Consider the following 12,697-nt stretch of genomic DNA (forward strand, 5'->3'; position numbering starts at 1 on the left):
CCCTGATTTTTTTAACTTTTATTTAATTAATTAACTAATTTTATTTTTCGAGACAGGGTCTCACTTTGTCACCCAAGCTGGAGTGCAGTGGTGGGATCTCGGCTCACTGCAGCCTCCACCTCCCAGGCTTAAGCCATCCTCCCACCTCAGCCTCCTTAGTAGCTGGGACTACAGGCATGTGCCACCATACCAAGTTAATTTTTTAATTTTTCGTAGGGATGGGATTTTGCCACATTGCCCAGGCTGGTCCAAACTCCTGAGCTCAAGTTATCTGCCCACCTCAGCCTCCCAAAGTGCTGGAACTACAGGTGTGCACCACCTGCCCGGACAACTTTTATTTTAGACTCAGGGGTACTTGTATGGGTTTGTTATATAGGTAAATTGTGTGACATGGGGGTTTGATATACATATTATTTTGCCACCCAGATAATAAGCACAGTACCCTATAGGTAGTTTTGTGACACTCTCCGTCCTCCCTCCGCTGACCCTCAGGTAGGCCTCGGTGTCTGTTCCCTTCTTTCTGTCCATATGTACTCAGTGTTTAGCGCCCACTTATAAGTGGAAACATGTTGGTATTTGGTTTTCTGTTCCTGTGTTAGTTCACTTAGGATTATGGCCTCCAGCTCCATCCATGTTGCTGCAAATGACATAATCTCATTCTTCTTATGACTGCATAGAATTCCATGGTGCATATGTACCACATTTTCTGTTACTATTTTTTTTTTTTTTTTTTGGAGACAAGGCCTCACTCTGTCACCTAGGCTGAGTGTAGTGTGATCACAGGTCACTGCAACTCAGACTCAAGCGATCCTCCCACCTCAGCCTCAGGACTAGCTAGGACTACAGGTACATACCACCATGCCAGGTAATTTTTTCTGTTTCTGTAGAGATGGTAACTCACCGTGTTACCCAGAGCTGCTCTTGAACTCCTCAGCTCGAGTGATCCTCTCTCTTCAGCCTCCCAAACTGTTGGGATTACAGGCATGAACCACTGCGCTTGGCTTGTACCACATTTTCTTTATACGGTCTACCATCGGTTCATATTTAGGTTGGTTTCCATGTCTTTGCTATTGTGAATAGTGCTGCAATGAATATACGTGTGCATGTGTCTTTATGGTAGAACAATTTATATCCCTTTGGATATATACCCAATAATAGGATTGCTGGGCCAAATGGCAATTCTGCTGTGAGTTCTTTGAGAAATCACCGAACAGTTTTCACAATGGCTGAACTAATTTACATTCTACCAACAGTGTATAAGCATTCCCTTTTTTCTGCAACCTTGCCAGCATCTGTTATTTTTTGACTTTTTAATAATAGCCATTCTGACTGGTGTGAGATGTATCTCATTGTGGTTTTGATTTGCATTTCGCTAATGATTAGCGATGTTGAGCATTTTTTCATATGCTTGTTGGCTGCGCATATGTCTTCTTCTTCATCTTTTTTTTTTTTTTTTTCTGAGACAGGATCTCATTCTGTCATTCAGGCTGGAGTGCAGTGGCACGATTACGGTTCACTGCAGCCTCAACCTCCTGGGCTTGAGCGATCCTCCTACCTCAGCCTCCCAAGTAGCTGGGACTGTAAGCCACGCCACCAGGCCCAGATAATTTTTGTAGAGATGGGGTTTCACTATGTTGTCTAAGCTAGTCTCAAATTCCTGGGTTCAAGTGATCTGCCAGGCCTCCCAGAGTGCAGTGATTATAGGCACCAGCCATGTATGTCTTCTCATGAAAATTGTATATTCAGGTCAGGTGTAAACAGAGTGAACAGACAAACAAACGGGAGATGGTTTATTTTGCTGTGCAGGAGCTTATTTTTAAAATAAACATATTAATTAAAATAGCTTTGGCTTTGGTACTGGAATAGACAAATCAGTGGAACAGAATATTAGATCTGGCATCAGATGCAAGAGCATGTGGGAATTTAGTATATAGCGCAGGTGGCAATATAAATCATTGGGAAAAGAAGTAATCAATGAGTTATGCTAGGACAATTAATTTTCCATATTGGGAAAAATATAAAAGTAGATTCCACCTTCATTAATGAGGAAAAGTGAGTTCTGTCTAATTAGAAACCTAGATGTGGAAAACAAAATTTTTAAAATTTTAGAAGCAGCCAAGTGTGGTGGCTCATACCTGTAACCCCAGCGACTCCTGCTGAGGCAGGAGGATTGCTTGAGACCAGGAATTTGAGGATGCAGTGAGCTATGATCATGCCACTGCACTCCAGTCTGGGTTACAGAGTGAGACCCTGTCTCAAAAAAAAGGAAAAAAGAAAAAAGAAAATTTAGAGCATATATTTGGAACTTAAAATGGTTTGTGCTTATTTGGAGTATTCCTTAGGAGCATTCCTTAGTGAGACCCTGTCTTAAAAAGTTTTAGAAGCAGCCAGGCATGGTGACTCACACCTGGCTGCTTCTAAAAGTTTTTAAATTTTGTTTTCCACAGCTAGGTTTCTGATCAGATAGAACTCACTTTTCTCATTAATGAGGGTGGGATCTACTTTTATGTTTTTCCCAATATGAAAAAGTAATTGTCCCAATATCATTCACTGATTTTTTACTGTATATCAAAGAGAAATGATTTATATGTTTGACTACCTCAAAATTAATGTATATCCTCAAAATTAATGGATAACATTGATATGGCTAAACTCACCAAAAGTTAAATTGAAAGATGAGATAAACTGGGGAAAAATATTTGCTATGTAAATAAAAGAATGGTCATTCTCAAAATTTTACAAATCCATAAGAAGTAGACAACTGGGTGGAGCGCAGTGGCTCACACCTGTAATCCCAGCACTTTGGGAGGCCAAGGTGGGCAGATCACGAGGTCAGGAGATCGAGACCATCTTGGCTAACACGGTGAAACTGCATCTCTACTAAAAAGACAAAAAGTTTAGCCAGGCGTGCTGGCAGGCATCTGTAGCCCCAGCTACTCGGGAGGCTGAGGCAGGAGAATCGCTTGAACCCAGGAGGTGGAGGTTGCAGTGAGCCGAGATCGTGCCACTGTACTCCAGCCTGGAAACAGAGTGGGACTCCATCTCAAAAAAAGAAATATGCAACTGGTCCCAACTGAAAAATGAGAAAAGAATATGAAAAAGCCATTCATAGAAGATGAAAAACCCAAACATATAATAAGCACATGAGAATTTATTAAATCTCACTAGTAATCAGGGAAATGCAAATTGATAATAATGATACCATTTTTATCCATCAGATTAGAAAAAATAATAAACTCGAATAATATCAAGTATTGATGTAGATATGGAGAAATAATACTGTCATTCAATGCTGGCAAGAATGTAAATTGGTATTAACATTTTGTGAAGCAATTTGGCTATAACTAATAAAGTTGAAAATGCATATATTATACAATCCAGTAATTCCACTTCTAGTTATTTACCCTAGAGAAATGTTTGCATATGTACACAAGGAGATGTGTATAAGGATATCTATCGCAGCATTATGTTGATATCAAAATACTAAAAATAATGAAAACGCCCATCAATAGAGGAGTTTTTTTATTATTATTATGGTGTTTTCATATTACAGAATGCCTTATTGCAGTTAAAAAGAATAAAATATATTTCTTTACAGATATGAATTAGATCTCAATGTTAAGTAAATAAAAGCAATTTGAAGAAAGACATATGTACTGTATCAGTTTTTTTTTTTTTTTTTTTTTTAGATGGAGTTTTGCTCTTGTTGCCCAGGCTGGAGTGCAATGGCATGATCTCTGCTCACCGCAACCTCCGCCTCCTGGGTTCAAGTGATTCTCCTGCCTCAGCCTCCCGAGTAGATGGGATTACAGGCACCCATCACCATGCCTGGCTAATTTTTGTATTTTTAGTAGAGACAGGGTTTCTCCATGTTGGTCAGGCTGGTCTTGAACTCCCAACCTTAGGTGATCCACCCACCTCAGCCTCCCAAAGTGCTGGGATTACAGTCATGAGCCATCGCGCCTGGCCGATATCAGGTATTTTTGTTTTTGTTTTTGAGACAAGGTCTTGCTCTGTCAGCCAGGCTGGAGTGCAGTGACATGATCATAGCTCATTGCAAATCAAGCAATCCTCTGGCCTCAGCCTCTGGAGTAGCTAGGACTACAGGTGTGCACCACTATGCCTGGCAAATTTTTTACTTTTTGAAGCAATGGGGGTCTCACTGTGTTGCTATATCGGACTTTTTAAAGCACATACACAAAATGTTAACAATTATTATTTCTAGGTGTTGGGAACACATATGTTAATTCTATCATTTTCTATATTCTATTATTAAAAAGTTTTTCAAAAATAACAATGGAAAAAGAACAAGTAGGGTGCAGTTAATTGTTTCAAGTGACATACTCAGGTCAGGTAAGATAAGAACTGAACATTATACATTGGATTTAGCCATCAATAAGTCAGTCACAAATAGTTCTTAAACATTTACTAAGTAGAGATCATTTTGACATGTCGTAGAATGAGAAAGTAGAGTATAAGCCTAAAGGCAAGATATAACTTTCCTGATTTTGATGCTGCAGCTTTTACTTACACGATAATGATTGTTGTGGTGGTAGTGATGATGAAAGCTTCAATAAGCCACGTTCCAACTGCATAAAAATCTTAAATCTCCTGTAACAACTAATCACAAACTTTCTTCTTTGCTTAGGTAGGGTTTTTGGATCGGCAGAGGACATTGGCCTTGCTGGAATTGTTCTATGACCATAGTTCACAAATGCTTAGGAGTTTACTTCGAAACCCACGACAATGTAAGTGCCACTTAGAGGGAGTATGTTCAAGCTGAAGTGTCACTTGATATGTACTGATATGATACACTGATATGATAATACAAGATTATTCTACCACCATGGAATCCCTTCACATAATAGCTCTCTTAGATCATGATAACTGTATCTAGTTGTTTATTCCCTCCACAAAATTCACTCTTCATCACAACTAGATGTATTTTTCACCACAGTGCAATACTCAAAAATTTTATATCAGAACTCAGTGAGAACTCAATTTTAAATTCATGCAAATGAAGAAATGCTCTAGTGACAGTCTGAATGTTTTGGAAATTAAGTTAGTAATGGTAATTCCATTTTATCAACAAAAAAAATTTTTTGAGACAGAATCTTACTCTTCTTGCCCAGGCTGGAGTGCAGTGGCATGATCATGACTCACTGCAGCCTCAACCTCCCAGGTGGGAGATGATTCTCCCACCTCAGCCCCCTGAGTAGCTGGGACTACAGGTGTATACCACCATGCCCAGCTAATTTTTTGTATTTTTAATAGAGAGAGGGTTTCACCCTGTTTCCAAGGATAGTCTCAAATGCCTGGGTGCTGGGATTATATGTGTAAGCCACTGCACCCAGCCTGATAATTCCATTTTTAATACCCAACTTAAAATTATAAGATTTATAAGAATAATATTTCCTTTTCCCAAACATTTTTACTTGTGTACCTTTACTTATACAGTAAAATGTCCTTTTTATGTTATTTCCAAGACAAATAAAATTATGGGGTTTATTTTTATTTTATTTTACTTTTTCAGAGATGGGGTCTTGCTATGTTGCCCAGGCTGGCTTCAAACTCCTGGGATCCAGCAATCCTCCTGCCTCAGGCTCCAGAGTAGCCAGGACTACAGGCATGTGCCACTGTGCTCAGCTTTTTTCATTTTTTTTTTTTTAAAGAGAAGGTATCATACTGGCTGAGTTTCTTAAAGAATGTCTTTTTTTTTTTTTTTTTTTTTTTTTTTTTTTGAGACAGAGTCTTACTCTGTTGCCCAGGCTGGAGTGCAATGGCGCAATCTCAGCTAACTGCAACCTCTGCCTCCCGGGTTCAAGCGATTATCCCTGCCTTATCCTCCCAAGTATCCGGGATTACAGGTGCCCGCCACTACACGCAGCTATTTTTTTTGTATTTTTAGTAGAGACGGGGTTTCACCATGTTGGGCAGGCTGATCTCAAACTCCTGACCTCAGGTATCCACCTACCTTGTCTCCCAAAGTGCTGGGATTACAGGCATTGAGGCACCACACCTGGCCAAGAATGTCAATATTTTATTTTTTGTGAAGATTTATTACCTGGATACTTACAAATCTGTGGGTGATATACTTGGAGTATTTCTGAAAATTGTGAGAATCACAATTTTATAGCTTACCACTACTGTTTTGGGAGAAACGGGGACAGTCTTGTGGCATGATTTCCACTCTTTATAGTACAGACACCAGGGTTTTATTGTCATTGTTTAACAGTGGGATTCTGTGAATACTATCCAGTCTTTCCCTAGTATTCTGTTCCAGGTGCCCATATAAGTTGTAGAGGAAAATAACTGAGGAATGAAGAACATAGAAGAGGGAAAGAGATGGGGGGGAAAATGAATGCTGGAAAAATATAGCCTCAGTGAAAGATTGTCATGGATAAAGACTTGCTTTTTATATTGCAGATATTGAAAATATATTTGAGATGAAAGATGTGTCCCCTTTCCCATCCCTATGCGATGCTTATTGTGGGGGACTACAAAGGTAGAGGACAAATTCTATTGGCCTTGGCAGTCTAAGCAACACTCCAAGTAGCAAAAGGAGAATCCTGTTTATTTCCAAAATCACACCTTTTAGGAAGGGATGATTTCTAACTTAGTAGTATAAGTTCTTTTGGATACCTTTTTACTTTTTATTGTGTTGCAACCAAAGATAACTGATATTTATTTAGAGCAATAGGTCTATATTACAATCTCTGTGCTCAATGCTTTTCTTTGCATTAATTTAATAGCTCTAATTCTGCATTATAAGATCAATGGTTTAAGTGAATATTTTGTTTTCTGCATTAGGGCCATTCATTGAATTTGAAGAGATAAACTTGACTGAGTTGTGGGGAGACATGGATAATCAGAAACACATTTATGAAGGTTTTGACGAAGTGCTCTTAGAGATGAATACATTACTTTCTGCAAAACATGCTAGCAAAACCCAAAGTAAATTATTAGAAAGTCCAGATCAACCTAAACTTGATGAACAGAGAACATCAACAACACCACCAAACCCACCAGAACAGTGGAGAGGAGTAACTGCAGAACAAGGACCACAAAGAATTTCAACTGAAGAACAAGGCAAAAAGTCAACTGCAGAACAAGAACTGTACACAGAATCAGTAATAGAACCAGGAACCCACACAGAGTCAACTCTAGAACAAGAGTCAAGCAGAGGGTTAGTAACAGAACAAGAAACACACAGAGAGTCAACTACAGAACAAGGACAGCAAAAAGGGTCAATAGAAGGACAAGGACCACGCAGAGTGTCAGTTTCAGAACAAGGGGCACGCAGAGAGTCAGTTGCAGAACAGCGGTCACGCAGAGAGTCTATTGCAGAACAGGGGTCACGCAGAGAGTCAGTTGCAGAACAGGGGTCACGCAGAGAGTCAATTGCAGAAAAAGATCGACGCAAAGGGTCAGTAGCAGAACAAGGATCACGCAGAATGTCAACTGCAGAACAAGAATCACTCAGAGAGTCAATAATAGAAGAACCATACCAAAAATCAGAACAAGCACCTTATGGAGAGATAATTTCAGAAGAGCAAAAAGACTCAACTTCACAATCAAGAAAAGATAGTATCTTAAAAAGTACAAAATATGGGGAGCCTATACCCTCTGAGTACATTGAAGTCCCTCTACAGGAAAAGAGGTCTTGGGAACAAGCATATGAAGAGGAAGTATTCCTGAGTTCTGAACTGCAAGAGGAAGTTCCAACATTAAGTAGAAAAGATCACTTTTCAGGTAGTAATGCAGTTCTTCTACAACATCGGCTCCCTGTTTCATGGAATGGTTTTTAAAGTCTTTTCAGAAAATACTCATTTAAGTCAGAATTTTTTTTCTGGCATATCAGGTCATGCAAATCTCAGGCATATTTTGCTGCTCAACATGAGTCTAGACCTTGAACAATAATCAATTAAGTTAATTACATTCACCAGTGAAATGCAAACCAGAATGTCTCTATTGTCAATTTACGTATAATTTCCATTGTACTAGATTATAGAAGTGTTTTAATTGGGTTTCTGGAAAGGTAGGAGAAGCCCTTTTGTTTTAAATGTAATGTCTGATACTAGAAACCATTTTAAAAATTTTCTTTTATTTCAACTGTAAATGGGTCTCACTTTTTTCAGTTAAATATAAAATGTATGTTCTAGAAGAGTTTCTGAAAGTCATATTTAAGACAGAATGCACCCTGAATTTCAAATATTTATTCTCATGTCTTTGGTCAGAATTTAGGCATACAGTAGTTCTCCCTTATCCATGGTTTTGCTTTCCACAGTTTCAGTAAACCGCAATCAACCACAGTCAGAAAGTATTACATGGAAATTCTAGAAATAAACAATTCATACATTTTTAATTGTGCACCATTCTGAGTAGTATAATGAAATCTTGCACCTTTTGTTCAGTATGTCCATGTTGTCTATGTTACCTGCTCATTAGTCACTTAATAGCTGCTGGATTATCAGATTGTCATTATGTTGCAGTACTCTTGTTCAAGTAACCCTTATTTTACCTAATAATGGCTCCAGTCACAAGAGTAATGATGCTGGCAATTTGGATATGCCAAAGAGAAGGCATAAAGTGCTACCTTTGAAGTGAAAAGGTGAAAGTTCTCAGCTGGGCACGGTGGCTCATGCCTGTAATCCCAGCACTTTGAGAGGCTGAGGCAGGTGGATTGTTTAAGCCCAGGAGTTCAAGACCAGCCTGAGCAACATGGCAAAACGCCATCTCAAAAAAAAATTAGCTGGGCATAGTGGCATGCACCTGTAGTCTTGGCTACACAGGAGGCTGAGGTGGGAGGATCACCTGAACCTCAGGAGGTTGAGCCTGCAATAAGCCATGATTGCACCACTGCACTCCATCCAGCCTAAGCAACAAAGTGAAACCCTATCAGAAAGAAGAGAGAGAGAGAGAGAGAGAGAGAGAGAGGAAGGAAGGAAGGGAGGGAGAGGGAGGGAGGGAGGAGGGAGGAAGGAAGGGATGAAAGTTCTCAACTTAGGAAAGAAAGAAAATTGTATTCTGGGGTTGTTAAAATGTACAGTAAGAACAAATCTTTTACTTATTAAATTGTGAAGAAGGAAAAAGAAACTCATGCTAGTTTTTCTGTCACACCTCAAACTGCAAAAATATATGTACTATCTTCAGTTTCAGGCATTCACTAGGGATCTTGGAACATATCCTCCCAAGTATAAAAAGAGGGCTACTGTATAGTAATACCTAGCTGTGAGGGTGGCTGGGAAATATAGCCCTCATTTTGCACGGCCAAATTGGATACAATAATAGCTTTTGCTACAGAGCTGCTTTCAACAATTCAAGTTATTAATTTATTCACTGTGGTTGATTACGACACTACATATATGGGAAAGTACTTAGAGTTTTTTGTGTTCCATATGCAAGGCATTTCTATCACTTATTAACCTTAGAATAGCTAATGGAATATGTAATGTCTAATTCATAAGCATTTTCATTTGTACCTTTTAGAAACTACAAAAAAGGAAGTTCAGAAAGACAAGTCCTGTGAACCCAAGTCCCAAAAAATAGAAGGAAAGTCATGGTCAGGTAACTCCTCATTTAATCCTCCTTTCATTTATACCCTAGAACAAAAATATTGTGAAAGTGAAGTTTGATTGGCTGTGTTATGGAATGTGTTTTTACAGGTGAATTTTTTACTTGCAACTGGAAGATGAAGTATGTCACATTTGAAGATGAGGAACAGGCAAACTTAATCTATGGTAACTCCAGGTTCGCAGGTACATGTTAACAATGAAAGTAGGAAGAATAGATGGCAGTCCAATAGATGGATTTAATTTACTCTGGTACTCGATGATAAAGACTGCATTTAGCTAAGGCAGAATGGGAAGGTGTTCCTTGCATTATTTTGTCCGTAAGCTGGTGAATCTAAATATATACCAGATAGATGTATTTGGTGGTGGTGTACTATTGATGGTAGAATGTGCTATTGACGAGTGCTCTTCTGCTTTGAAACTTATCGTATTAGTATACATTTTTTAACCATGATATGACCCTACCACCACTTTAAAGCTATGATCTAAGCATACAGAGAAAATCAGATACTAGATACTAAAACTCAATAGAAATCATTTCAGCTATGCCTTTCCCTGGTAGGGCCACATCTAAACATATGAGACAAGTGAGAATCTTATCTTGTTTTTGAAGACTTACAAAGAAAGATCTACTCAGCAGAGCAGAGTAGTTTCTGGCTTTCAGACAAAGCATGTCTTTAACAATGATTGTTCCAAAAGCACTCATATTTCACTAAAATCCTATTATATTGTTTTGGCTTTCACATCAACAAGTTGTAGAACTAAATTAGATCAAGATTATCTTCTTCCTACCTGCAAATTTTTCTCTCATTTAAGCCTCAAATAACAAACTTTCTATTCTCAAATTTTCTGGTGAAAATGCATGGCATTGGTCAAGCTCTTGCAGCCTGCTAATTCATGTTGTTCTTCTTAGTCATCTTTGTATCAATTTTGCTTTACCAATGTATATAAAAATTGTGAGTAATCATTTGTTTGTCACATCAAATCTCATATAGAAGGGCATGAATGATTGAATCAATGAATAAATCAAATGGAAGTCACTTTGCTGACATTTTATGAAATGTACTTCATATTATACTATTGAGCTAAAAGGTAAATATATTAGTCAAGACTCTTGGAGAAAGGAGTTGTGGTGGTGGTATTTAGTAATTTATTTAACTAGAAAGTTCAGAGTGCAGCTGTTTTCAGGCACAACTAGATTCAAAGGCTCAACAATAGCAACAGGATACTGTCTGTCTCCCTCTGAGCCCTGTTTTTCTGTGTCACTTTCAATTTGAGACAGTTTTCTCCATGCTGTGACAAAAATGGCCATGAAAGCATCTCTAAGCTTATATTCTACTAGTTCAGCAATCAGAGTACAAAAAGAATGATTCGTCCCTAATAGTTCTTCCAAAAGTTCTAAGGCTAACTCTCATTGGCCTATAGTAGGTTACATTGCTATCATATATGAATTGTTAGCTGGACGTATATCACATGACCATCCATGGCACCAGAGTGGGAGGCACAGTATGACCTGACTCATCTGAACTGACAATGGAGAGATGTTTTTTCCAAAGAAAAAAGGAGGATGCTGTCCTCCTGAAGGGAGCACGGATTCCTGACAGGCAAAAATAGCAGGTATTCATTACAATAGGCACTCATTTATTTTCCCTAACTGAAAGACTTGTTCACTTTACTGTTTGGTAATGTTTCCTGCTTGATAGATTTACACTCAATTATCAGAAATATTCAGTCCTGCAAGGAGGTAAAAGGCAGAACTGCCTTCAATGGAGTTTCATTCAATCTGCTCCAGTTTGTGCAACTCCTGGAGACATTTGTTGGTGAAGATGCTCCCTTGAGTGTCAGCGAGACTCTCACCTCCTTTTTTAAGGAGGGCTATGTTGAAACAGAACAAGAGAAAATGAATGCCTTAGAACAGGTGGGTAGTATTATTTATTAATAATACAAATGAGGTCACTATTATAAGTAAATCTCTCCACCTCAGTTGCTCCTGATATGGCTTATGTTAAAAAGTGTACAACCAAACTGATCACTTTATTTCAACAAGCATAGCCGTTAAAGATTCTATTTTATCATCAAATAGTCTAAGATCACACCCCAGATAACTCATTCCCTTAATAATAACATGATTGCTTCTGGCAGGAGATGGTTTATTGTACAGCTTTATTCTTTCTCTGAAGGTTGACAAGCAGATATGGATATATGCAAAGATGTGTGTGTGTGCATTATACGCCTGTGTGTGAGTGTCTTTATGAGTACACACACCTGGGTTATGATTATGGCTGAGTATATATTTTTACTCATGAGCACCCAGGTAGTACATATTTCCTAAGAACTTACTACTTACTTGGGTGACACATTAGCTTATATGAACAATTTCTTGTCTCTTACATGAAATATGTAAATTACTTTCACTAAGCTTTTTCAGTAATCATCAGCCCTATGAGTCTTTTCAGCCTAATTCTAGACAATTCCCTTTACCTTCTCAATTCCAGTTCCTCCTACTTAATCAAAAGGTATATATTCATTTTATTTTTGCAATTAGATCTATCTAGACATTAAATCAATTACTATCTCACTAATATAATTAGCCTAGTGAAAACTCTAAAAGATAAATAAAATTCATGTCAAATATAATCAATCTTAAATATAAAAAAAGAATTTTTAAAACACAGCCATTTTTCATTATTTAAACACTGCCATTCATTCCCCTTCACTCAAAACATATCCCTAAGGGCCAGGTGCAGTGGCTCATGCTTGTAATTCCAGTGCTTTGGGAGGCTGAGGAGGGAAAATCTCTTGGGCTCAGGAATTTGAAGTTACAGTGAGCTGTAATTATGCCACTCTATTCCATCCTGGGTGACACAGCAAGACTCTGTCTCTAGATAAAAATAATAATAATTTTAAAATCCCACTAAGAAGTCAGGCAGAGCACTCTGTGTATTTATCACATTCCTGAACAACTAGAGAAGGAGTGGAAAAGAATGGTCAAAGATTCTTAAGGTTTGTAGAAGAAATTTGCACACACCCACACACACACACACAAATGATTCTTAAGGAATACTAATGCAGAGAATCCCTGTTGTTGTTCTTTTTCTTCAAAGCCAGTCAAGTTTAGCAGTGGG

At 38.3% G+C, this 12,697-nt stretch overlaps 1 protein-coding gene across 9 annotated transcripts in view; it reads left to right on the forward strand.

Moving 5' to 3' along the window:
* EFCAB5 (EF-hand calcium binding domain 5) overlaps positions 1-12,697 on the forward strand; it is a 187,299-nt gene that overhangs the window by 115,580 nt on the left and 59,022 nt on the right. For all 9 annotated transcript variants that reach the window (XR_004179272.1, XR_004179271.1, XM_031657008.1 and 6 more), the window contains 5 exons: positions 4,649-4,748; positions 6,811-7,752; positions 9,490-9,567; positions 9,666-9,758; positions 11,276-11,490. Coding sequence is in view for 7 of the 9 variants with exons in the window: in XM_031657008.1 (XP_031512868.1) it covers positions 4,649-4,748; positions 6,811-7,752; positions 9,490-9,567; positions 9,666-9,758; positions 11,276-11,490 (1,428 nt within the window). In the remaining 2 variants the exon portion in view is untranslated. The remainder of the gene's footprint in view (positions 1-4,648; positions 4,749-6,810; positions 7,753-9,489; positions 9,568-9,665; positions 9,759-11,275; positions 11,491-12,697) is intronic.

Source organism: Papio anubis, chromosome 17, assembly GCF_008728515.1.
Source record: "Papio anubis isolate 15944 chromosome 17, Panubis1.0, whole genome shotgun sequence".
Taxonomy (NCBI): domain Eukaryota; kingdom Metazoa; phylum Chordata; class Mammalia; order Primates; family Cercopithecidae; genus Papio; species Papio anubis.